This window comes from Python bivittatus, unplaced genomic scaffold (genome assembly GCF_059951505.1).
Source record: "Python bivittatus isolate LINGU-HERP-01145 unplaced genomic scaffold, Pbiv_v1 ctg000070_np1212, whole genome shotgun sequence".
Taxonomy (NCBI): Eukaryota; Metazoa; Chordata; class Lepidosauria; order Squamata; family Pythonidae; genus Python; species Python bivittatus.
This window is the reverse complement of record NW_028277034.1, coordinates 23,191,780-23,218,250: the sequence shown is the minus strand read 5'-3', so window position 1 is coordinate 23,218,250 and position 26,471 is coordinate 23,191,780. Positions and strand designations below refer to the sequence as shown.

The window sequence follows — 26,471 nt, the reverse complement described above, 5'->3', positions numbered from 1 at the left end:
CATCCTGACCCAATTTGACTTATTATATACATTTCAATATTAAGCATATTACCAACAGGTTTATTTCAACCCAAATTTGACATGCAAATACCACTGTACAAAACAAAAATCTTCACATTGAAAATCCATATGTATTTATGGGATATATAATATACACACAAACCCATATGTGCAAAACTCTTTGGAATACTATGACCTAGGAAAGGTTATTTTCTTTAGAAAAGTTATAACTTCGTAACTATTCTGAAGATACAAATTGATTACCAATTAATACAGCTACAGTTTAGCAGGTTTGAGCAGGCTTTGAATTAAATTTAAGTCAATGAGAATGTAGAGGGTAGCCCTAGAGCCATAGAAATATCAAATTCCAAATCTCAATACTATGAACTATTTACTATTCATCAAATCACTGAAGGTTTACTGATTTATTTCATAATCCTTTGAAGCTTGCCAAATCATTCTTAAATGCAAGCACTGCATTAGAGTCAGAAGTGCTCTTCTGCTGTCATTCAGCAATTTAGAAAAGAAGCAAAAATTGGAACTGAATACTTAAGCGAATATGAAGAACTATTATGAGAGACCATGTGGGGGGCTCATTAGGATTGAACAGACAAAACATAGCACAGAAAGCCCATCTTTTAAATCAATTCAGAATTACTTGTCTTTATTCATAACATTCAAAGATAGAAAATGTTTAGTTTCCCTTTCAGCCATGAAAAACTAACTATTCAAGTGGCATTCTGCTAAAGACACAGACTGATCCCATCCACTCAGCTTATGACTTCAGATGATGGCGGAATGCAGCAAATTGATTAAGGCCTAACTGCTCAACTGTTCAGAGAATAACTGTCTCCTTTTCAGCAATAGTAACACATCTGCTACTATGTTAGTATACGTATCTGTTTAGTAGTTAGTTTAGACTAGTTAGTTTAGTAATTTAGTAATAGCTTACATTATTACTAAATTCCTCATAGAGTTAATCAAGGTCTTCAATTAAAACCTAATTGGCAACTTTGATTTTCTTGAGTTTTCAGAAACTCTTCTCCCTCTCTGGGGAGCTGTGCCTGCAAAATAACCTTTATACTGACTCATAGTCAGTGATCTTGAATCACCCTGAAAATCTTCAGCAGTTTCAGACTGCTTGCAAACCACTTTTTCATTCTTCTCCTCTGAGCCTACTCTCTTCCTGCCAGCTCTTTAGACTGTTTTGATTTGCTTTTCCCAATCATGAGACACTTTGCACATAAAAAACTTAGTTCTCTCCCAGCTCTTTTCCATCCTCAAATTATTGATGGTATGTACAGTCTATATGTCTCAGAGATCACGTGACAAGATGCCATGCAGTATTTAACTTCTTCATTCTGTCACAGAACAACTCAACTCAAAAGTCTGTTTTCACTGTGGCAGAACAAAGCTTGATTTTGTGGGCACTCACATCTCTTGAGAAAATTTTAACTGTTCCTAAATAAGGGTCAAAAGCTTTATTTATGCTGTTCACTGTCCCTAATTCATAATGAAAGGACAATCAATTAAAAAAAATATTTGATGAGCAACACATGCTATACTAGAATGTGTAGCTTTTGTATGTGGGGGTGCACAGCTGTTCTCAAGGCCTTCATACCATCAAAGAGCAGCCATTCCCAATCACGTACCCTGTAGGCTACAACAACCATAAACATCTTTCACTTGTTTGGGAGGGGATAATGGGAGTTGGATTTTAAAACCTGTGGAAGTTACCTGGCACAGATTAATGTTAGCCCAATTAGGATAAACTAAACCAATTCCATCCAATTAGTTTCAAAGATCATAGGATCTCTCCTATTAAGAACTGCTTTGGTGGATTTAATCCATGCTCTTTTCAGACAGAAGTGAGACTGTAAACAAATTAATCATGTCATCTATATACCTCTAAAACTCTAGTGTCTGTTTGTCTGTTTGTAAACTTCAATTTGATGAAATGGTGCGTCACAAGCCAACACTTTTTGAAGCAAGGTACCTCAAATGGGCTAACTTACAGAATGCCGGGACCCATTACTCTTGTGGAAATTAAATTTGGGAAAGTTGTGCTTGCTTCAGCACTGCCGCACTGCTGCGGCTTCAGTTTTGCCGTGCTGCCGCGGTCAGCCATGGTCAGAGGATCCTCATTTCCAATGCTCCCTGTCAGCTTCCCACAAGTCAATGGGGAAGCTGGCAGGGAAGGTTGCACCTCCTTCCCTGGGCGTCCCTGAGCTTGCACACACTCATGCACCCTGAGCCCTCCTTCCCGGGCCTCCCTGCACTCACAAACATGCACACACCCACCAGCACCCCACTTTCTGGGCCTCTATGTGCTCACTTGCACCCTGTTCCCTATTTCCCCACATTCACCGTAGCACCCTCCTCTGCCAACAGCACACACAACCTGCCAGGGCCTTCCCCACCCCCATGCGCTCCCTACTTGGGACTTCTTCCACTTCCCTCCCTGCAGCACCCCCGTAGCAGAGGTATCTGTGCATTACACCAAGCCAAACTTAAGGGCAGAATACAAATATGATTTACAACATGACAGTGTGCATCAGAGAGAAAAGGAATGGCATTTAATGGCATATACTACATATTTATAACAATAATTAAGAAAACAGAAATATTAAAACTGGAAAATTAATGTTTTGGCCTTCATGTTTTTCAATTGCTCTACTGTAAACAGCAACCACTTTTCAGTCAGAGGAGCTGAAAAATGCAGAAATCAAAGCATTTTTCTTTATAAAGGGATATGTGGATTAAGCCATTCCACGAATTCTGTAAAAATTAGCATGAATGATAAAATGTTTTAAATAAGCAAGATAAATAAATATTCAGCAGTGAATTTCATTGAATTTGATGGAATTTATGGAAAAGTGGTTACAGGGTTATTATTAGATCATGCAGACAACCTTTGTAGGAACAGTTTGTATGAATTCTAGCAGTTTATTTCTGCTATTCAGGATTTAAACTTTAAGTATAATGAACATAGTTTTCAAATATGTCACTAATACCATTCCCAAAATCCTACATTCCAATCTGCAAATTTAATATCTTTTTCTTCATTGATCTGGTTATTATATATATTTCCAAGCCATGAAAGGCTTTAAAGGTGACAACCAGCACCTTGAATTGCACCTGGAAGCATACTGGAAGTCAAAGTTAATCTCTCTTTAGACTGAACAAAAATTACCAACAGCAATGGGGATTTATGCTTTGTCTCTACTATCTTCATGCGATGGGAAGCTCTGCAGTGAGGAGTAACTATTCAGCTGAACAGGGATGTAACCCTCCATGAGATCAGGAACTTGCAACTTAGGCTGCTGACTATATCCCATTCAAATCTAGCTGTATAATTGATTAAAACTGCAAGGCACAGGTACTCCTCACTTAACAACCACAACAGGGACTGAAAAATTGGTCATTAAGCAGGCCAGTTGTTAAGCGAGTTAGCACATGACCAGACTCAATTTTACAACCATTTTTACGATGGTCATTAAGTGAATCACTGTAGTTGTTAAGTGAATCCAGCTTCCCCAGTTGACTTTTTTGCCAGAATTCGCTTAACCACTTGATTCACTTAATGACCATGTGATTTGCTTAATGACCACATGATTCTCTTAATGACCATCGTAAAAAAAAATCACAAATTGCAATCACGTGACTGCAGGGGGTGGTGCAATGGTTTGCGATAGTCATAAGTGTGAGTATAAGTTGTACAGCACTTTTTCCAAGGCCATTGTAACTTTGAACTGTTGTTAAACGGTCATTAAACAAGGACTACATGTAATTTAATTAAATGCAGCAAGATGCTTTTAGATATTTCCACATATTCAATGTAATTTTTGAGGTAGGCTTTTTGATCATGATTTGGAAAGTGCTACCCTGACACATGAAATATTTCCATAGAGTGTATGTGTGTGTGTATCATCCTAGTCTTTTCATGTAATATCAAACTTGTTACATAAAGTTCTTCCTAGATATAAAACACATATTAAAACTATTGAAAAACTTCATTGTGGTCATTAATCAGTACAAATATTAAAGCTATTTTCAATAAGAGCTTCACTTCTTCCAACTGTCTAGATGCTTCTTAAATGTCCAGGCAATTTTAGACTGGATGCCAGCCTTTTGATTCTCTACACTGGAGTAAATTCAGCTGGGTTCAGTGAAGCCTTCAGCTTCTGTACTTCCCTCCTCAGAGCTGAAGGAAGAAACAGGAAGTTTTCGCTTCTGTTTTCAACTGACTGAATTACATCTGAATTTTACAAGTGATTAATGTCAAGTAGTAAAATAATCCAATCCATAAACCACAGTTTGAAATTCTATTGTTTCAGTGCCAATAGTTAAAATTATCCACAAACTGTCCAGATTCAGATGTGATGCTAAACTGAAATAGGTTAAAAATGCAAGCAAACATTTTAAATCTCCTTTTCATGACTTTACCAGAGGAGGAGAGTAGAAAGAAACTGCTTCAGTTCTGTCAGTCCTACAAGGTAGACCAGACTAAGAAATCAATGCCATATAGGTCAGAACTACTTTTATTGTAACAGCTATAGTAACAGAATCTTGGAAGTCTGAATGTGCTTCCCCCCTCCCTCACTTTATCTTTGGGTGAACTAGGGAGGGACTTGCCTAAGACATTTTCTCAAATTAGTTTCTTGGCCCAGGCTTAAGCCCTACTTATCTGACCATAGCCTTGGTAGCAGCTCTTCCTCCTGTCCTTCAAGGCCATTCCCTATACCCTCTACAAAATCATTGCTCAACTAGGCTCTTTCATGTAATATTAATCATAGATTTGCATTACATCCAAATAAGACAAAGAGTCAAAGTTATTGAATTTAGCGTAGGTATTTTCTGAATAAGGGGAATTAGGGTTGCATTTTCAGATAATAATTTAATGTTTAATATGGAAATGGATGAATCCAATTGCCTGCCGTGCTGTGAAGGCACAAAGAAACCTTGACTCTTAATCCAGGACCAGGAGAAATGACACTCTCCTAAACTATCCTTCAAATAAAATGTAGGGGGTAAAAACCCAACATATTCTGATTCATTGGGAAGGTAAACTTAGGGTCCTTGTGTCATCACTGATTTCTAAAAACGCTTAGATCGCAGAAAACTGGTTCACATTTCAAACTGAAACTATTTTTATTCTTATGAAAATATCTTGGCATCATAATCTTATTTTGAGAATACGCTACCTTCCTATAAAATAATTTTATAGGACAGGCAGATTCTGTTTAATATGCATGTAATACTGCATAATTGGGGAAGAGCTGTAAAAATGGGAGGCACAGGAGTTCTTTCTGCCCTATCATGATGCTCATTCAGACACATAAAAACCAGATACTGAGGGCCACTCCACATGTGCTCTTTGCAGTCCTTCCAAATTGACTTCTAATCTGCCTTTCCCCAAGACTTCTGAAGGCTATTTCAATGTTTTTCTAGCTCTATGACAGTTTATGTGAAACTGGAACAAAGTTAGGATCCCCCCAAAACAAACAAACAAACAAACAAACTCTACTGGGACAGTTTTCCTACTGGCTTTCCAGTTGTTTTATCATGCTGCCCAGCTGTAACCCATCATAGGTTGCAACCTAACTATGCTAGGCAAGGAGTACAGGCAATCTTTTCAGGGAACTCAAACATAATCCTCCTCTTCAGTTTCAAGACTGTTTCACAATCCCTGTAAAAACACTTGTTTTTTCTCTTGTCTTGTAGTCACTATCAGTGAACTGCAATCTTAAACTGCCTAGTCAGTTTTTAAAAAATCAAACACTTTTATATAAAAGGCATCTGATGAAGTGAGCTGAGCTCACAAAAACTTATGCCTTTTAATATAATTTGTTAGTCAGAAAAGGTGCCACCAGATTCTTGATTTTTTGCCACCACAGACTCAGATGGCTCTCTTCCTGCATAGACAATTTCACAAACCTTGTTTTTTTTTTTTTTGAGCGTTTTAAAAAACTACCATTGACTGTGCAACACTTTGGATTCAAAAGCAAAAAATGCTTCAGAGGACACAGGAACATACATGTGACATGTGTTTGCAATTCCTTAAACGAAATCTGTTTGAAAAGGTCACCATCTTCAGTACTGCATTCGGGTGTTGGTGTCAGTGCAAACAGAAACATATTGTCATCTTTGTGCTGCCAGAGATGTAGCTGCCTGGAATCAGGAGGGCTGCACAGAGGCAGTGTTTAATGCTAACCTAGGATTCTTTTATCCTTTGGCTAAAATATACAATACCTCAGCACAAACGATCAATATGCTTGGGTTGCAGTATCCACCTTAGAAACTAAGAGTCATCTTTTTGACTTCCAAATCCACGGATCATTTCTGGTAGCTGTTAAGAATTCAATCATATGTCCTGGGCTTTCTAGCTAATATAAAATTGTAGTGAAGTTTCTGCTGACCTTTATATTTCAAAGTGAATCTGTACCTTTTTTTCTTATTTGATTTTTCTTGATATCTCCTGACTCTTCATTATGTTTAATTCTTTTGTCTGCTTTCATTAAAATTTATTTAGTGTTCCTCAGGGAACCCACTTCATCACCTTCATCATATTTATAAAAAATGCTGACATTTTTTCAGGTGCATAGGAACATAAGAGATCCGTTCTTTTCACTGAAGAGCCACTTTATGGACTGTTTGCCTATATAGCTTGCATTACCCACTTCATTTGACAGGACCTTGTTGTGATCTCAAGGGTTCTTCCATGTATTACCAGGAAAATGCATGTTTTAATTCCTCATGTTTCCAATCTCAGGTTGTTTTTCTATTAGTTCGAAAATATTTATTTTATTTTATTTACAGCTTTTAACTGTTCCAGTCTAATCTGCTCTGAGCGGGATATAGACAGTCCTCTACTTATGAACAAGTTACATTCCAAGAAGCTGTTCTTAAGTCCATTTTGTTCATAAGTCCAACCAAGTATAAATGCTCAGCCTCCCAATGTGCGATGGTGTTGCCACCATACGTATGAGGTGTGTTGTAAACTAACTCTTTCCCACCTTCTCCCGCCTGCCGGGACCTTCTAGGTTGGAGTTGCGGACAGGTTTGTTCATACTGGTGAAATTTCGTAACTTGAAAATTCGTAAGTAGAGGACTATCTGTACTATTCTCCAATTTGATAACTGGGGTTAAAAATAGACAAGATTCTACGGTATCCAGCCAGTACTGTAAAGCTCTGTTGGCTACCGATTATGGAAGTTTCAGTTCAGCACTTCTGGTGGATACCAGGTTGAGAAAGGCTGTCCCAAAGGTCTGGCATTCAGAGATAAAAACACATCATGATAAAGTTACATTTCAAGATTTTGCCCGATACCGCAAGAACTAGGACATTTTAAAATGAAAGGAATTGTTGAATCAGGATTTTAACAGTGCCTCCCAGTGATCCCTCCAACAAGGTCCCTCATGTTTACAAGACCCCATTGGACTAGCAGGCCACTGTAGGTACATAATTCCAGCCAGATCAGTCTTTGTTCGGCTCCTACTCAAGTAAACTTGCTCCTTTGCAACTCGGTATTCTTATTGTTGCGAGAATACTCCAGCAAACCTATGCCAGAGCTAAACTAAGCTGGAAATGCTGGCAGAATTATTTCTAGCACAGGGCAGCTGCTGTCTTGCTATCATGTAATGCCAATATGCTTGGCATTATATTACTATTGGCACTGTCATATTCCTCAATGATGTCCTCAAGATGCTGTCTCATGGACTGAAAGGATATTTCCAGCTTGGTTTGTTCAGTTGCTTTTTTTTTTCCCCCAATCTAAGTGTCAGTGCTACTGTTATGGATCTTTTTACTACAATTAAAACTATCATTTTTCCTACCGACTGTCATGTGTAAAATGTTTTATGAGGTCCTGGGGACTCTTAATTTTAGCCTCAGTTTTACATTAGAATTTATTTTAAGAAAATTCAGTTCTATTCAACTGCTCACTGAAAATGGCAGCTCAGCATGTTGGCATAGGCTACCTGACTACTCCAACTTGACTTTTCTGGAAAGCAGGGGCTGCTAAAGGAAGGTAGGCTTTTCTCTGCTCCAGTTATGAAATAAGAGGATTGACCCTGTTATCAACAGTGACAACTTTTAAAGAGCAAAAAGAAAAAAATAAGAATTAATGGCTAATTTTTATAACGGAATGTCAGAGATACTGTGGATCAGTACTGGAGAACAAGAAGTGAGCCCAATAAATATAGAATTAAAATTGTGGAGCCTGTTGTACCCTCTTTAATGGCTAATGACTGCAATTTTGTGATAATTAAAACAAAATTTAAAAAACTGAAATCTGATTTTTCTAAATATTTCCATTTTTTTTTAACCAACCTAACATAAATACAAAAGTTACTCAGGCTCCAAGATAATATCTAGCATGGCTATGCAGTGTTTAGATTGAAAACACATAGGTGCTTAGGTCATGTAGCACCTGTCAACAACTCTTTAAAGCAACTGCATCTTTTCCCTGAATTGTGCATCTCCATCCACAGCTGTAGTACAATCCCAGTTAAGATGCATTTGATTTAAGAAGATGCTAAGAGTTGCTATGTGTGTCCCCACACACTCTCCCAAATATGTTTAAATTCAAAACACTGTACATCTCTAGTAACTTGCTAGGCTGATCTAAAGCTATAAAGAAAGTAGATGGGCCAGGCTCACCTAAGCGTATCCTACATTTCTAAGCTGACACATCTCATGCTCATTCTTGTACAATTAACAATCTGGGCTGTTCTCCATGAGACATATTCTAGTAGCTGATTCTTCCACTTTCTGTGCTTCTGCAAAAAACATTAATATTCAGCAGTTACTATTAAGTTTTGCTAATAATGCCTACAGCCACTCTTACTCTGGTGAGACTAAATTGTATGAATCTCCTTCAGTCTGGACTCTTTTCCATTCTTTTCCTGTCACAGAAATCCTGTTTTCTTTCCTGAGAGAGTGGGAATTTACTGATTTGTCCTCTAATCCTATCACCTTTGTAAATATGAGAAAATCTGCAGTATAGGAACCCTAATTTTAGAACATTAGGGAACTGTGCTGGGGTTTCTTTTATCCAATGCAGATTATTTTTTCCCCAATTTTCTGAAATTTTCACACTTGCAGCATTACAAAAGAATAAACCAAAACAAAATAAACATCACAAATGACAATCAGGTAGAAGCCTGAACTTTACAATTCTGTTAACACTGAGCCATGACTTTGCCTGATGACTATAATTTGATCTACTTCAGATAATATCATAATTCTTTGTTAGTGTATTTTGATAGGCTCATGTATCATGTATTAACCTTCCATATTTGTAAGGAACATGAATTAAAATCAATATTAGCCCCTGCACTGCACTGATACTAGCTAGGTAAACACTTAAAAGAGGAAAAATGAGGATAGCACCTTTGCCCCACCTGGCATCAGCAGGTAAAAAGGTCTGAAAATGCCAGGCCTATGTTGTAGCTGATGCAATTCCTCTTTATTTTACTGGCATGAAATCAGGGCCTGACCCAGAAAGTGGAAAGTCTGGGCAAAATGGCTACAAACCTTCCTTCCCCAATCTCTCAAAATAGCCTCACCCTTAGGCGCTAAGTAGGAGTCCAGAAACTTGCTGAAGGTGATGGTAATAGCCTAGAAGAATAAAGTGCAGTTGCTACCCATTGTTACTACCGTCTGGGCCCCTCAGAGGAATTGTTAGAGTAACGTTTGGGAGAAGACAGGTGGAAGAGTTTTGGAGTACAGTAAGGGAAGCTGGAAGATACTTTGCTTTGGGCCTCTCAAATCGAGTACAAACTCCAGTTGTGCCAATCATTTTGATGCTGTTTTTCTTTACCAAAATTTTTCATATACTGCTCAGTATCAAGATGCAACTGGACATCTTAAACCGTGTCACATTAAAAACTACCATGCTGCTCACCATTTTGCTATCCCTGCCCCTCCAGGAGGTACATATGTGAACTTCCACTTTTCTAATGCCAGATTTTTAGCTGCTCATGAAGCTCACTGAATTATTTCTCATTTCTGACACAAAGCTGGAAGCAGAAGTGTGCAAAATGTTTTGAATTTGAAATGTTCTGTTTTGAATTCAAAACAGCCACTTCAAGTTTAAACAGTTGTTTTATGTTAGAAACCGCTCTGAGTGCCTGAGCTCTATTTAAAGCATAAAACACAGAATGGCTAGGACAACCTGTTCCAAACAAAATGACTGTTTCAAACTCGAAACTTTTCAGATACAAAATGTGTTCCATCTCTCTAGCTTGAAACCCTTGGATATGCCATTTACATTCTTTACTTTATAGCTGGAGATCTAAATGTACAATTTACTCATTTATTAGTTTTATTTATTAAAATTGTATGCCCCTGAAAAATTCTGATTCCTGGTGGCTTACAACAAAATAAAATACAATAAAAATATCTGCTGTAAGAAAAACAAAAATAAGTATAAGAAAACCTCCATGATAACAAAAGAAGAATATATTTAATTAAAACCTTCAGAACATCAGCACCTAGGATACCTAAAATTCCAAACCAAAATTAATAGTAAGGATAAATAATGAAATAAAGAAAAAATGATGACGGTGAAGGATCACATTGGAAGAGTTCTGTATTTGCCAAATGTCAAATGAACATTGTTGAGGGAGCCAGTCTAAGTTCTAGAGGAAGAGTGTTTCAAAGAATAGGCACCATAGATGAACAGCAATGCTTCCTAGACTCTGCCCTCACCTCAGGAAAATTCTATTGTTTGGCTCAAATTCTTCTTGGACACAGAAGGGCCAGGGCCAAAAGCAGAAAAATGTGGAGACAGGAAATACTATGCTCACTACTACAGCTCTGTGTTCCCTTCATTTTCTAATTCATAATATTTCGTTTTTTAGAGAGGCCTTTCTCTTAGTTATGGCCAAAACAGCAAGCAAATAACGAATACTGTGTTTGGGTACACTCTTTCCCCCAGGCACCACTCTTCTATGGTTTCCAGACAAGATCTTGGACAAATATAAAATGAGACTAGACTATGTTCTACCCATGTTTCGAAGTGGAGTTAGTAACAATTGCACAGAATCTTAAATCTTAGCAGAATCTTAAACAGCATGGCATCCATAATGCTTTACTTCTGCAAAGTGGTGATCACACTCTGTTCCTCACTGCAACAATAAAAGAATAAACTAAATCTTTCAGGAGCTTCAGGAGACTCTGAAGATCCATGTTAGGTTAACCTTGGATGCAGCGAAGACTAACAGAAGGACTAGATCTGAGGTATATAATATTGTATGGATTAAATTACTGCATGAACACTCCATGTTTAATATAACCACAAAACAATTCAATCACAAGCTACTTTTACTTGAAGCAGCTGTTGGTAGACTTTTAGATAATTCCTTTACCATTGTATGCATGGATAGATTATGCTTAAACCATGTATTCAGAACACACTTTTTTTCCCCGTCACCATTCTCATTCATTGTTAGGGCTCTAAGTGGCCCAATAATTTGTTTTGTACCCTTGTCTTATTCTCATCCATCCATTCACGTTACCTAACACAATAACTTTTTCCCAAATCATGTTCATGCAAAATTTTGCAATTATGTATTTTTTCCCTAAACTCATCCCTGCTTCTTTCATTATGACCATTCACTAGAGCGTAACATACAACTTTCTCCAATTTATGAATTTCTGCTTTTATATGAACCTACAACTTAAAAACTACCAGTTCATATTTTTCCAATATACTTTTTAGCCCTTTTGTTCATAATTAAACCTACACTTTGATTCGTCGACTCCACTTTGCAAGATTAGGTCATATTTTTTCTGCTTTCTCTTAGTTTCATAAACACACACTTGATTTGTTAATTCATGTTCTTTACTATTTACTTCTCTTTTACAGTATTCCAAGTTACAATATTCCATATGCCATGATTATCAACAGATGAACCCATGAATATTGATCTCTGCTGTCCATTATGGTTTTATTCTACAGAGACTTCTATACAATGTTTTTTTTAATAAGATAGAGAAAAAGTGGAACAAGATACTATCATTAGTTTCACCTGTGTCCTGCTAATGCTAAGGACACAATACTGATCAGTTTTGACACATCTTGGCCAGTATACACAACCAAAGCCCAGTTTTAACCCAAACATGCTCAGGCTATTCTACGCAAGCTGTGATCTCTAATCTAAAATCTACCTCACAAGCCAATATCCTGTTTTGTGTAATTCATCAGATAGAATGTACATGCAGTGTCTGACATACTGAGAACTAAACTATGCTAAATGGCAACTATGTGATGTATGCATGTGGGTGAACCAGGCAAATTTTATTTTGTCATGAAAATATTGCCACTAAATATATATATAAGAGAAAAAGCAATCCAGGAAATAAAATAACTGCTATAGATGAACATTCTTCCCAGTATTCTATATGCTGTGGAATTTCTAATTAATGTTCCTTCTCACAGATTTTCAGCCTTGAATCAATATCTTACTGATAAATAAATAGACACAATGCCATTTTCTCCATGCAATTAATCATTATTTTTTTCCAACCCCCAACAAATTTAATAATAATTCATGCTAAGCCAAATAAAATTAATCACACTATTTTTACTTGATATATTATTATGTTTAGCACTTTTTACCACAGTATCTGAAACATGTTGTTACTAAAATGTAATTAATGTTCCATACCTAGAACTGTTGTCCTTCCCTGAACAGCACTCTCATTAGACAGATCTTTTGAGTTGGAAGTGAATGATGATTGTCTAAAAGTATCTTCAGAAAAAAATGGGCTGAGGGAAAAATGATTTTTAAAGCAGAAATATATATTAATTAGGAAAGCAATAAAACTAATGCATAATTATATGATATGGTGCTTCTGATTAGACTTTTATGGTTTAGGGATTATAAGATTGAAAGGACAGCATGTTTTGGATAAACTTTTGCAAACATTACTTTAAAATCAACACTGTGGAACTCATATTATCAAACTATGTTACAAACCTGAATGTTGTCTAAAAATATTTTGAGAATGTTTCGAAACAAACCAACCACTACAAAAGCTTAATTTTACTGCCCAAACCCACAGATCTTTCCAGTATAACTCTGGAATAAATACCGTTTTCCACAGGCAATGCATAGGTTTAGAAAAGCAGTATTAGTAGAGTTGCACATTCCTGAGTCTCAATGATGTTTGTGTAGAGGAATTTCAGGACATGGCACAGTTTATATAAGGTTTTATAGAGCACTACATTGCAACGAGCTCAAGCTTCAGGCATACTGTATGTGCCAGAAGCAGGTCCCAGCCAAGTTAATTCAGGTGGTCTGGACAGAGTAAATGTCAGTATGAAGACTGACACATCCTGTCTGAATATTTTCTACATGGAACACGATGTTTATTTTCAATATGACCCTTAGTAAGCAGCTAATATTTTTGGAAAATGTATTTATAATTAAGGAATCTTTTGAAGTTAAGTGTTCTTGTCACAGTTATTTCCCTCCTCTTCGGTTGACCCAACACATTCTGTCTGTTATTTAAGGAAGCTGCTTAGGTAGTGATAGTACTGCTAGCAGTCCCCATTTTTCCTAGCTTGTGTGACTTTTCATAATATACAGCAGTGCTATTCCTTCCTGTTACTACCTAAATGGCTCCCTTAAATAATGAGCACCTGCCTTAATTTACTGAGCTAATTTCTATATAGACAATAAAAGCAACTGTTCATGGTCAATCCAAGAAGCAAAATGGAGCTCCTGCCTGATGATTTTTTTAAAATTAAATTAAAAAGAAGGAATAACATTTGGGAAAAATTCACAATGGAATTTGGATGTAAATGGCTTAGGAATAGTTGACTGCTATGGCAAAGGCATTGCACATGATTTTCAATAGATGGATTTTTTTCTCATGATTGCAATCAATCGAAATGCTATTTTTGAGGATCCAAGAGGTCTGATTGTAATTTTATGAATGGCAGATACAGTACTGTAATTTCATGAAATAGGATCTTGACTAAGTTAGTAGCCCAGTCCAGAAAAATAATCTTGCAGCATCACTTATTTAGCAGCTGAAAGGCAACTTGGGCCTCTTTCTATTCTGCCTTCTAAAAAATCTTCCCGGCTGCACCCACCATTGCTATCCCTGTACGCAGAGATTGAGGTGGTTTACTTTTAGATTGTAACAACTACTTAAATAGGAGTCCTTTCAGGGTAGCCTGAGTGCAACTGCTTAATCTGTTGAGTTGAACAAGTTATATAATTTGATATCATACTTAGATTTTGTGCCAATGTGAGATTTTAGGGAGAAATCTGAGAAATCACAACATCCTAGAACGAAAATCCCCAGCGACCACACATATATTTTTCCTTAATTAATTACAAGCACGAGGGAAACTATTATTATTTTCTCTCTGGTAGTGACCTAAAAAGACAGTTTCCCTACCTCCACAACCTGGTACAGTAGGAGGCTTATGAAAAAAGTTCCCATTGATACAAATGAAAACTTTTTTAAGGTTCCTAGGGTGGGGCAGGGTATTTTATTTTCTGTCAGATCCCAGCTGCAGAGGATTGCCCATCTTACCCTCTTACACACATAAGTAGTTCCGAAAATAATCCACATGACACCAATGATTAAGTAAGGAAAAAGTAAAGCAATGTGTTGATGTGCAGTTTGGCCTTAAGATGATGAGGTTTCACATCCATGGTGACTTACAACAGCTGAGCACAGAAAATAATCTTTTGGGGGCATGGTATGAATATAGTCTTATACTTTATATGCACATCAAGAATTTATTTCATGAGCTTGCTTCATGCAATGACTGACTTGCATTTTTAATCACATCTCAGAATAAGATACATTGTATTAGTCAATAACATTAATGCAAACAGGACATAATCCAGACATAATAAATTCCCATAGTTTCAGTGGGAAGTCAAAGGAATTTAAATGTGCTTAATTCTTGCTAGATCATGGACCATACATAGAGATGTGAAGGTTTGGTTAAAAAAGGGGGAAATTTAGAAAACCTAAGGCCCGCCCCTTCCCCCCTTCCTTCCTTCCTTCCTTCCTTCCTTCCTTCCTTCCTTCCTTCCTTCCTTCCTTCCTTCCTTCCTTCCTTCTTCTCAAGTTTTTTCCCCTGAAAAGTGCTTTTTAAAAAAAGTACTTCAATACAAAGCATAATGCATAATTTTCTTTGATTTATTATGGTGTTGACAGTTTCTTCTCTTTCAACATTAATTTTTTGTCTAACTGCTTCTCCTAAACAGGCAAAAATGAAGAGATGTTACTTTCCTTAAGGTTTGTAGTTCTATCTGTATCAAATATTAAAATATGTAAAAATAAATCAAATCAATACATTTGTAATTATGTCTGGATCAGCTATATTTTCAATTTTTATACATCAAGTATTTTTAATAAGGAAATAAAATTATATATAATACATTTTTTAAAACAACATCATTTTATGCCTGCAGATATTTTGATTATTCGCTAAAGTTCCAGTTTTTCCAGGAGAAAAAAACAATATTTTCCCCCTTTCAATTGCTTTAACATTTCTGGAAATGTTATATCTATCTATACATGAGTTTTCATAAGATACATACTATCATCTAAAATATGAAATAATGTAATAATGGACACTAGTGCTAAGTATCTATAAAGCCGATGTTACACTGAACTTTATTGAGTCCTACTTTCTTCTGCTATGGACAGTACTTACCTAGTTGTAGCTGTGATGGTGTTATCTTTAGAGTGATTGTGCTCTTTGCTCACTTTTTCTGTGGAAAAATAAATTATTATTTTAAGCGAGATAAATAAAATTTTGTTCATGAAAGTACTAGCTTTGGCTGTTTTTAATAGGGAAATGATATTTATACGGATTTATTAACCTATCCAAATGTTCTCTCCAGCTTCTGATTGAAATGATACACATATTTATCCTGTGGCTTATTGTGGAGTTCCATATTTCTATTTTCAGGGTAATTGGGGCCTAAATGATAGTTCCTGCGTGCTCTCTTTGGTACGCTAGAAGAATAGGGTAAAGTGAAAAAAGAGGAACAAGATACTTTGGTCAGTCCTGAGACTGAACAAGATATCAACAGATCAACCCTGAGAGTGTAATCATATATTGTATAGAGCGGTGGAAAGAAACAACTCTAGAGGTAATCGAAAGCTTAGGTAAACCTCTATGTTGCACTTCACACAACACAGCAAAAGTAGAAAAGGAAGCAGAAGCTGTGCATGCTTTTTTTTTATGTTTCTACATAATTATTTAAATATTTTCTTAGAAATTGTTAGGGGTGAGTTGTTCCCTATTTTCTCTTTTAGTAAAGTCTTGGAAAAAATACAGAAGTCAATTTCTAATATGCAACAGTAGCTTCTGCTATACTGCAAACAAGGTTGACCAGTCAGGTGGCAGCATCTAGCCAGTCTTGGCTGACTTTTCATAGGAGTCAAATGATGAAACAAGGCTACTTTTCTGAGCTTTAAATGGTAGCCATAACCATAACCATGTTTATTTAGAAATATTCTATGGTGTTTAATAGGACTTCTAGTGCAATTCTATACATACCATGCCTGCTCCAAAATAAGACACACTGATACATTGTGACTATTTTCAAATATGTATAATACTGCAGTTCTAGGACTTAGTATAGACACTTAGGATAATCAACCCAGCAAATTCAGAACGTGACAAATCTGGAAAAAGTACTGTGAATCTCTAAATATAATACTTACCTGACAATTGAAAAAGTAATTCTGAAGCCATTTTCACAGATATATCTTGGCTAAAGAGATTTCTCTCCCGGACTACACGGCTTTCAGGGATCTTTTGTACCTGTTCAGTTATCTCTTGCCTGAGTAAAGTGCTGTAACTGACATTTTGGCTAGGTGAAACAGAGGCTTGAGAGTCATGAATCTCAACTTCCATTGGCTCTTCTTTAATCTTTATTGTCTGGGATTCCTTGTAACTTTCCGCTGCAGATATATAATTTAAAAATAAAATGAAAATAATGCAGAAAATCAACCAATAATGTAAAGTTTAAGAATAGCATATATTATATATTATTCTGCAAGAACTAACCAGGAAATAAACAATACACATTTTAGCAAATTGTATGAAGAGAAAAACAATTCAACTGAAATTATGAAGTTACTGTACCCTAATATTGTTTTCTAAAAAAAAAAAAAATGGAGACTATATTTTAGAAAAGTCCAAGCCATATTTACCCTAAAAAATGAATTTTTGGGAAAACATCACAGAAAGTTTTTCAAAGCAGGAATACTCTCAAAGATTCTGAATGAAAAAACTGTGTATATTGACTATTTAATTAAAAAGGTCAAAAAATAGATAGAACATTCATTAGAAAATAAACTTTCTAAAAAGTACAGGTTAGTTCCCAATGGAAAGTTATTTACCAAACTTGCTGATTTTCACTGCAGTATGCAAGTTTAATTTGCTTCAACAAATGAAAATCTCTTTTATTTTCTCTTTTCTCTCTGTTTCTCTCTCTTTATAATGATGCCTTATTTATTAGTAAGAGTTGTCTTGTTTGTCACATGATAGTTGTATGGAAATGTAATCTGTTTAAACATTTTCTCTCTTGAGTTTCATAAATTTGTTTAATAAATAGAAATAAGATTTCTAAAAAACATGATAGTTATACTGCAAAATTATTTTTGGCTCCCATCAGATTTTTCTCCAGCCATTGCTATTATACTTCCATCAACATTTTAAAGATTTTGATTCAAGAAAAGGCTTTTCTTCATTCTATAAAAGTACTCTCCCAAAATAAATAAATAAATAAATAAATAAATAAATAAATAAATAAATAAATAAATAAGAGCTTTCCCACTTCTGCTGCAGTTCTTGGATTGTTGTCTCTTGCAGAAAAAATGCTTTGGTTATATGAGTACAGATTAAATGACTACTTTCCTTTGAAGTATAACTCTCTTTCCATTCAAAGAGATCTCAAAGGCTGTACTTCAAGGAAACTTCACCACACCACTTATGATCCCCCCTCCCCGTCACACACACACACAAATAAGGTAAGTGGTCTTAAAATTTGCTTTTAAGAAGGTAGTATTATTTTGTTCAGGATGCTCCTGTATGCAGTCAATTAAAAACAATGAAAGAGCTCAGGCAATCAGAGTAAAGAAAGTAGCATGTGGAATGTATGAAAAGAGAAAAAAGAAGCACTCACAAAACTTCTATAGACTTCCAAACAAGAAACTTCTTTGGAGGCCATTTATTCCTGATAACTAACATTGTCATTCATGGCTTTGTATTGGTAAGTCCTTCAAGGAAAAAGTACTAGTCTCAGAGGAATAATAAGTGATGCAAAGGTTTTATTAGCTATGTTTGTAATGACTATTTTGCAGCAGCATTTAGACCAAAAAAAACCTCAACTGCTTTAGGCACTATACAAACAGGATGTCATTGAAAGGGAAGAAGTGGCGCAGGATCTTCATCACCCACATGATTAGCTGTATTGAGTCTTCCTAGAGCTTTGGATCTACTGCTGGTATTTCTGCATAGGATTTCATCTTGATTTTCAGGGGAGCTTCATTAATTGTAACGTATTTAATTATATACAGATCTAAGTAAAAACAATATAGCACCCAAAGTAGCAAACATGAGGAAAAATATACCTTATAGAATATGGATGGAAAACAATTAGGTCCAAATTTCTTGCCCATTATTGGTAAATTATAAGATATAAACAACGGCTGTGGGGAGATGAAATAATGTCTCCAGTGCCAGCACCAGCACTCCTGTTCAGGGCCTGTTCTCCCCAGTCTTTTCTCCATGCAGAATAAAGAAGAGAATGATTTGTTCCTTCCTCTTCAGTAGAGTGGAGGACATCTTTTTTCACACAGGTCAGGCATGTATAGCCTATGGCATATTGCACATGGCACATATGTGATGCCCAGAGCATTCCTAGAATGGGTACAAATAAACTTTACAGCTTTTTGTTATTGGCCAGTTTGGGGGGAGTGTTTAAGGGTTGACCTGAAGGGGCTAATAATGCCCATTTCAGACATTAATTCTCTTTAAAATACCACCAAATACGCACAAAAAGTGAAAAAATAAGGTCTATATATTTCTGTGACATTATTATGTTTTTGGCCTGTGGCCCCAGAGACTACATAAAGGAAAGAACAGCTGCTGGTTACAAGAAATTTGCCCATCCCAATGTAGAAGAAAGCAAATCATGTGTGTCCTTTCTTTGCTGGAGAGGGCAAACTATCATTTCCCCCACTTCCCCTTACAAAGATAAGCACTTCATATCTGAAGAGATGGGGAGGGGGCAATCAGTTCCTCCCTCTTCTTGCATATAACGTCCTTCTCTGTGCAGGGGGAAAGGGGTGTAATCATTCCCTGCCTTCCCTTGAATAAAGAAGGAGGACTTCGTAAGACCTCTCTCCACTTTTACCAGCACAGAGAAAGGAGTACATTCCTTCGTACAGGGAAAGATGGGAGAAAATAACTCCATGAAACTGCATCCTGATTCCTAAGGCACAGTGTGCCGTAAGTAAAAGTATTAGGTCCTCCACTGACTCACCCACCACATACAAACACAGACACACATATAGAGAGATAATACATTATTTGTCCAGATCAGGAGTTTTTTTAGCTGTGCGTTCATCACATATTCTTCACCCAAAGATATTTATTTGGAATATTGAATATCAGCTTAATAAATAAATTTAGAGTTAAACTCTTATAGTTAGTTACAACACTTAAGAGTAGAAATGTACTGAAAATTCAGTGTCATTTGATCATCACTCATATCTACAAATTATAAGCCAATTTATCATAACATGTTCATCATTTGTTAACTCTCTACAAATGTTTGAACAATCAATGAAAATAATTGAGGAGTAAACATCACAGACATAGAAATTTTCTCTGCTGTAAGTAATCTGATGCTAATTCACACATGCACTTGACATTTACAGACCATAATCTAGAGACATGCATGCATAAATTGGGTCTAATGCTGAGGTCAAAAGAGATGGTTAATATTGTTCAAATGGATTCTTAATAAATATTTAATGAATGATAGTAAAGTTTTAAACATGCAGGATACTGAAATTGACATTAGATGATGAGAAAGTGACATGTACAGTTACTGTACTCAAATATTTCTGGCCTCCAATTAAAATTTTAGCCATTTCTTTGATGTTTTGTTTGTATTTTAAGTCACTTGTTCCTTATGCCTAATGTAATACCTTTGGTACCAGCTCACTTATGCATGACAGAAGATACAGTAATCTATGCTATCTCAGACACAAATTGCTGGCAGGATACTTGTCATGATTCCCACTCACCCACTCCCACCTGGGAATTGTTGAAGTTGCAGAACAATAGCAGTGCCGGGCATTTACCTTCAGAAGGTGTAAATGTTAGCAGCATAGTTTAGATAAGGGGAACTTGCTGTCATAACATTTTGGAAATGCTGGGAAGAGAATCATTATTTCAGCTTGGAGATTCCCATGTACTTTATTATGTCAAAAGGAGCTGACAGATGAAATAGCACCTTCATTTGTTTCATTTCTGCAGTGGGCCATGAAGTTGTCCATCCATGTTGCCAATGCCTTACAATGTTGTGACCTGGTTTCAAGGCTGACTGGAAGAGGTCAAATGCTAACAGATCAGTTCACTTTCCTTCTCTTGCTTGAGAACAGGTGATAGGCTGTGAGGCAGCAAATTAATCTCAGTGGTTTCAAGCTGGAAAAATGGACCCTTTTTTATCACCACTGACTCAAGAGATCAACGTCTTCACTTCTCCAGAAGCACAGAGTAGGCAGAAAAGGAAATGACAGCAAGGAGTGTACAAGTGATTGATTGCAACAGAAAGCGTAGCAGAGATGCAATCTAGGCATATTGAAAGAAAATAGTTTTGCTTTGCACAGATAGGACTAATCAAATTAATTAGGTGGCATACACACAGGGTCCTTTAAAGACTCAGGGTTAGCAGCTGCATTTGAGCACACCCACACTTTCTCCTATGTCAATATAATTTTTTTTTTCTGCATGGAAGTTAATCTAATACTCTGGAACAACACTGAAGTACAATAAATATTGAAGTATCAAAAAACTCTTGATTTTAAGGACCAAGAAGAATATCAATTAAAGCTGAGCATTAATTAAATCCTGATTTACATAATGTATATAATATGTATGTAATTTATTGTCATTTGGCAAGACCATTGCTTGGCGAAGCAGTCCAAATTCAGATTTTGTTCACTGTACCTGAAATCTTAGGAATAGGAGTCTACAGCATTGGGGTTTTAGTGTAATTCTTGGTATTATATTTTTATTTATTAATTTTGCTGCCTTAAATTAAAAAATGATCCATTTAATCATCTCAAATCTTGTGTTATATGTTGATTGGGCTCCTTTCTATACATGGGCCACCTCCTCTTTCTGAAAGGCTCTTTGCAAACAATGAACCATCTTCAGGCATCCTACCTTTAATATCTGGAGGCTAGGGTCTCCACAATGGAGCTTATGAAAGTCCATGGAAACTCATGTACATGTGTATGCCTCCCTTGGCAGCTGCTCTCTCCTCTCCTGCCATATTTATTTTTTTAAAAAAATGGGAAGCTGGCATACTGCAAACCAAAACTTTGTCATATATCATATTTAATATCTGTACTCTTAGACAGGATCAACATACATTGGTTAGGAACCTTTGAGGTAGACTCTAGCCCTAGCGACTGCATGGGCAAAAATATTTGCCATTTCAGACTGTCCCTATTAACAACAACTGGTTCTTCCAAGGACACTCTGGTCTCATCTATTTAACTTATCCACTGTCATCCCCTTTTTCTATTTCTCCTTACCTTGTCAAGTATAGTAGTTTTTCTAGTTCATCATCCACTTGCATCACCTGCCCAAGTATGAGAATTTCTGCTTGCTTCAAGGGAGAAGTCAGCCTTCACTTGGTCCAAGATTGATTGACTGGTGGGTTCTTTTTGTATTCCATGTTACTCTTGGTAACTATCTACAGAATTATCATTCACAAATGTTTACCTTCTTTTTTCACTCTGTTTCAATGTTCAACTTTTGCAGCTGTACATTATCCCTGGAAAGTTCATTGCTTTAACTATTCTGATATTTGTTGTCACCAAAATATTCTTATTCCTCATAATCTTATTGCCTTGTCATTGCCTTGCTCCCTAGGAGTAATCTCCTCTTTACTTCTTCAAAACACTATTCACTAACCCTAACCCTATTCTTGAGCCCAAGACAACAAAAACATCTACCAGATTCACTTCTTCGCCATTGACAGTAAGTTCCCTAAGCATGCTGCTCGACATTACCTTTGATTTCTTAATATTTAATATTAACTCAGATTTTCACTCTGTTTCCATTTTCACTTTCATAATTAATTTTGCTAAGTCTTCTCTATTTTTGGCTAATGAAAGTTTTATTTGCATAAATTGATAGCGTGTTGGGTACTATGATTCCAGCTGTCATCTTTTCCAATTCTACCAGTTTTGTAAAATATTTGCTGTACAAGTTACACAGAAATGTAGAAAATATGCATTCTTCCCTTTGCTCTTTGGAACTGGTCTGTTTCTCCAATTCAGTTCTTACAGTGGCTGTTTGTTTATTACAGAGGTTTCTCAGAGTTAGGGAACTCTGGCACACATTAGCCCTAATATATTCTACAATCTGGCATGATCTACACAATCAAAGGTAAAGCAAAGGTAAACCCTTTCTTATATTCTCTTGCTTTCTCCATTATCCATCTTATGTTAGCTATCTGATCTCAGATCCCTCTGCCTTTTCTGGAACCTACATATTCTTTCGGGGGTTTTTTTTCTCCATGCATAGCTCTGTTCTTCTTTATAACCTCTTAAGTAAAACTTTACATATGTAAGAAATTAGTGAAATGGTTCAATAATTGGCAATTCTCTTGCACCTTCCTTCTTGATACAAATATATACAATATTTTTTAATCTCTACACCATATAATTGTTCCATATAGGTTGACCTATTGCTGGTAGCACTTTAGGTGCTTCTTCTCCTGCAGCATTGAACAGTTTGGTGGGTATTTCATTTCTATCAAATGATTTCCTATTTGACAACTGGTTTACTGCCTATCATATCTTATTTTCTAATGAAATCAGTTCTTAATATCAGTTATTCTATAACCCCATTTCTAAAGGGTTTCAGTATAGCCTTTCCATCTTGGGTTAACCTAATTTGTTTGTATCAGATTTTTTTTGTGACTATTCTTGAGTATTCCTAGTTTATGCTGTAAATTTTCTTCCCATTTCTATGTTCTTAAAAATACCTCTCATTTTATTTCCTTCTATTTGTTGATCTTCTAGTTTTAGTTGAGATGCAATTTGTTGAGATATTATTTTAAAGTAAAAAATGCATATTTCTATATACAAAAGGTATTAAGTTCATAAAAAAGAATGCTAAGGATTTTTAAATCAGACTAACTACAATGATATTCAGTTTCATACTATAGATGTTGACTCAGGAACAAATTCAACAGGATTTCCAGGTATACAGAGGACTAAAATCATGTTAATTGAAACATATATCTTCTGATTTCTACCTTGTAGGCTTAGGTATATATGTGGAGTAAAAAGGGAAAAATATTTATATTTAAAAATACTATTATTCATTAAAAACAACTTGTTATGACAACCACTGACCCTAAAATATTGCATAAATACAATAAAATGCCTGTATTTCCAATCTATTTCCTTTATTTCAAAAGTAAGCAACATTTTATTTTGGTGTTCATGTTAAAGGTACTGTAATACTGTTTTCTATCACTTTTTTTTTCTATCACTTTTTCAAACCCTTATGGTGAGATTCTCCTTCTCAGCAGCATTGAGAGTAAAGGGTAAACTTCCCAAATGTTCTTCATTAAGAATGAACTTGGCTCCTTGGAGGTATGTACTGAGTATCTCTATCTATGAAAATCTCAGATAACAGAAAGAACAAATGTGTTCTTCAGATGTCTGACCTCCAGAGTTCCGGCACTGGATTCCAAATTTAGGTGCAAGAGTCAAGATGACCTTTGCTGCTCAGCTTTTCTTTCAAAACATTCTTTCTATTTCTGTTTCTGCTGCATGCACAGCTTAATCCTTGGTTCAGCTAACACTTCTGGCAGGCAGACAGAGACATGACCAGAGTGGAAGAAAACCTGCAATAACTGGGTGTTCCTTTTCTTGTGGCCAATTGAGATTTTTATACCCTGAACCTGTTATATATTTCAAGCCTGATATCTCACAAATGAGAGTGAAATGCTAGAGTTGTAAAGCAATGGAGTAGATTATGTATGATAGGTAGTACTTTAGATTCAAAGAAGACACGCTGTTGTGCAGTGCACCTGTGAACATGGAGGTGGCTCTGCAGTCCCAGTCTGGAAACACAGAGTCTAGCACAATGGGGGCATGGAAGTCCATTGTTACAATAACCATGGGTGTTATTCTTTGACACCACACCCAGTTTTCCATTGGGTTTTGGTGGCACCTGCCTTTGAAGCTGGTGTGGGCTTCATAGCATAGGGCTTGCCAGCAGGTTCTGTCAGCAGCCACAGCTTCTAGTTCCCTTGGCTGGATGTCTCAGTAGCATAGGACTTCCTTCAAAGTATTTTGGAGCACTTCTATGGATGATCTCAAGGTCTCTTTCTGGTCTCCAGTTCACCATAGAGCAATTGGTGAGGCATATGAAAGTTGTTCATTCTAACAACATGTCCTATCCAATGCATCTGGGCTCTGATAATCAGGGACTCAATCCTGGTGCATAATCCAAGATCTCCAGGTTGGAGGCATGGTCTTGTCAACAAATGCCAAGGATGGAGCAGAGGGCAAACATGTGAAATTTCTCCAGTTTGATATATCATTGGTACAGAGTCCAGGGCTCACATCCATGTAGGACAGAAGGGATAACCACAGCTCTGTAGACTTTTAGCTGTGTGGAGATGCAGACATTGTGTTGACTGAGCACTCTGGTATCCAGCCGCTCCAGAGCCTGGCTGGTCTTGCTGATCCTGGAGTCAATTTCTTTGTCCAAAATCCATCGCTCAAGATGATGCTTCCCAAGTATTTGAAGCTGTTTACATGTGTCAGCTGGGTGTCATCAACAGTGATTTTTGGTTCTATAGGGCTGGTATTTGGCCCAGGCTGGTAAAGTACTTCAGTCTTGTTCTGGCTGATAGTCAGGGCAAAGAGTGTAGCAGCGTCTGAGAATTTGTTCTGCATCAACTGTTGATCACTGTCTTTGTGTGCCAGAAGTACACAGTCACCAGCAAAGAGGGTTTCTTGAATGACTGTGTGGAGGCACTTCGTCCATGTGTTCAAGCAGTGAAAGTCGAAGAGAAAACCGTCCAATCAGTACCTGATGACTGGATCACCCACAAGTACTCCTTACAGAGATTCCCTGTGAAGAGACTGCATTTTAGCGATCTCCAGTGGGTTGAGTGCTCTGAGAGTCACGTGGATCATTGAACCCAAGCTGCGGCTTGGAGCCTTTAAAAGGACACTAAATTTGCTTTCACTTCCTCTTTCAATTACCATCGGAAATTACTTATTACCAATTTACATTTACATTACAAACCTTCTGAAAGGCAAGTTGCTGTACCCAGGGAGAATTTCCTTCTATCCTGGAAGAAAGAAGATTTAAGTAAGTTTAAAGATTAAAAGGAAAAACCTTAACTTTTGGAAACAGTGAAAGGGAGTTAAGAATGCTGACTAGAAACAGTTAAGGGGCCATATGGATTTGAAAGAATAGTTTTTTTTAATAGACTGTTTTAAATTTTATAAAAATACAGCAGATGACTTTGGATTTAATTGTAAGAAAGCCTATTGTGAGAAAGATTGGGCTGTGAAAATAAACAAAAGACTGGGCTTTGAAGGTTAACTAGAGGGAACCAGAGAGCAATTAAAGGAAAAGATACATCCTAACATAATGGAGGAGCATTATCTTACTATAGAAGACTTTAAATCTGTTTGGGAACAATGCATTCAGGACTTCTTTTTAAAATTGGATCTAACAGAAGTTATAGAAGAAGAAAAGATTCTACTGGGTAAAACAGAAGCTGAGGATGATTTGAATAAGAAGTTTAAAGTGGACTTTAAATGAATACCAGATTATAAAAGAGATATGGAAGATATGGAAAAAGATATTGTGGATCTGAAAATGGACTTAAAGATGTTTGATTACAAGAATGACATTGGGAAAGAAGTTGTAATGGATATACAAATTTTACTAGCTGATGTTTTAACAATTAAAGGGGATATCCAGATTACAAATCAGAAGAGTCAGAGAGTTATTTTACTTCAGATCACAGAAGGGAAGCATTAAATGTCTGAAGTTGCTTCTGAAAACAGACAGGAAGAAAATGATAAGAAATCACTATCTGAGACTTTATCTGAAGAAGTGACTGAAGATCAAGCCTCTTAAAAAGAAGAAAAAGGTATTCAAAGTGGACTTATTTGACTAGGATTAAGTTGT

General features: G+C 36.4%; 1 protein-coding gene across 9 annotated transcripts in view; it reads right to left on the bottom strand.

Annotated features, from left to right (window-relative positions):
* The window catches only part of ZNF827 (zinc finger protein 827), a 154,218-nt gene that overhangs the window by 30,108 nt on the left and 97,639 nt on the right, over nucleotides 1-26,471 (bottom strand). For all 9 annotated transcript variants that reach the window (XM_088132797.1, XM_088132802.1, XM_088132800.1 and 6 more), the window contains 3 exons: nucleotides 16,715-16,954; nucleotides 15,696-15,753; nucleotides 12,676-12,776 (listed from right to left, as the gene is read on the bottom strand). In XM_088132797.1, the coding sequence (XP_087988923.1) occupies nucleotides 12,676-12,776; nucleotides 15,696-15,753; nucleotides 16,715-16,954 (399 nt within the window). The remainder of the gene's footprint in view (nucleotides 1-12,675; nucleotides 12,777-15,695; nucleotides 15,754-16,714; nucleotides 16,955-26,471) is intronic.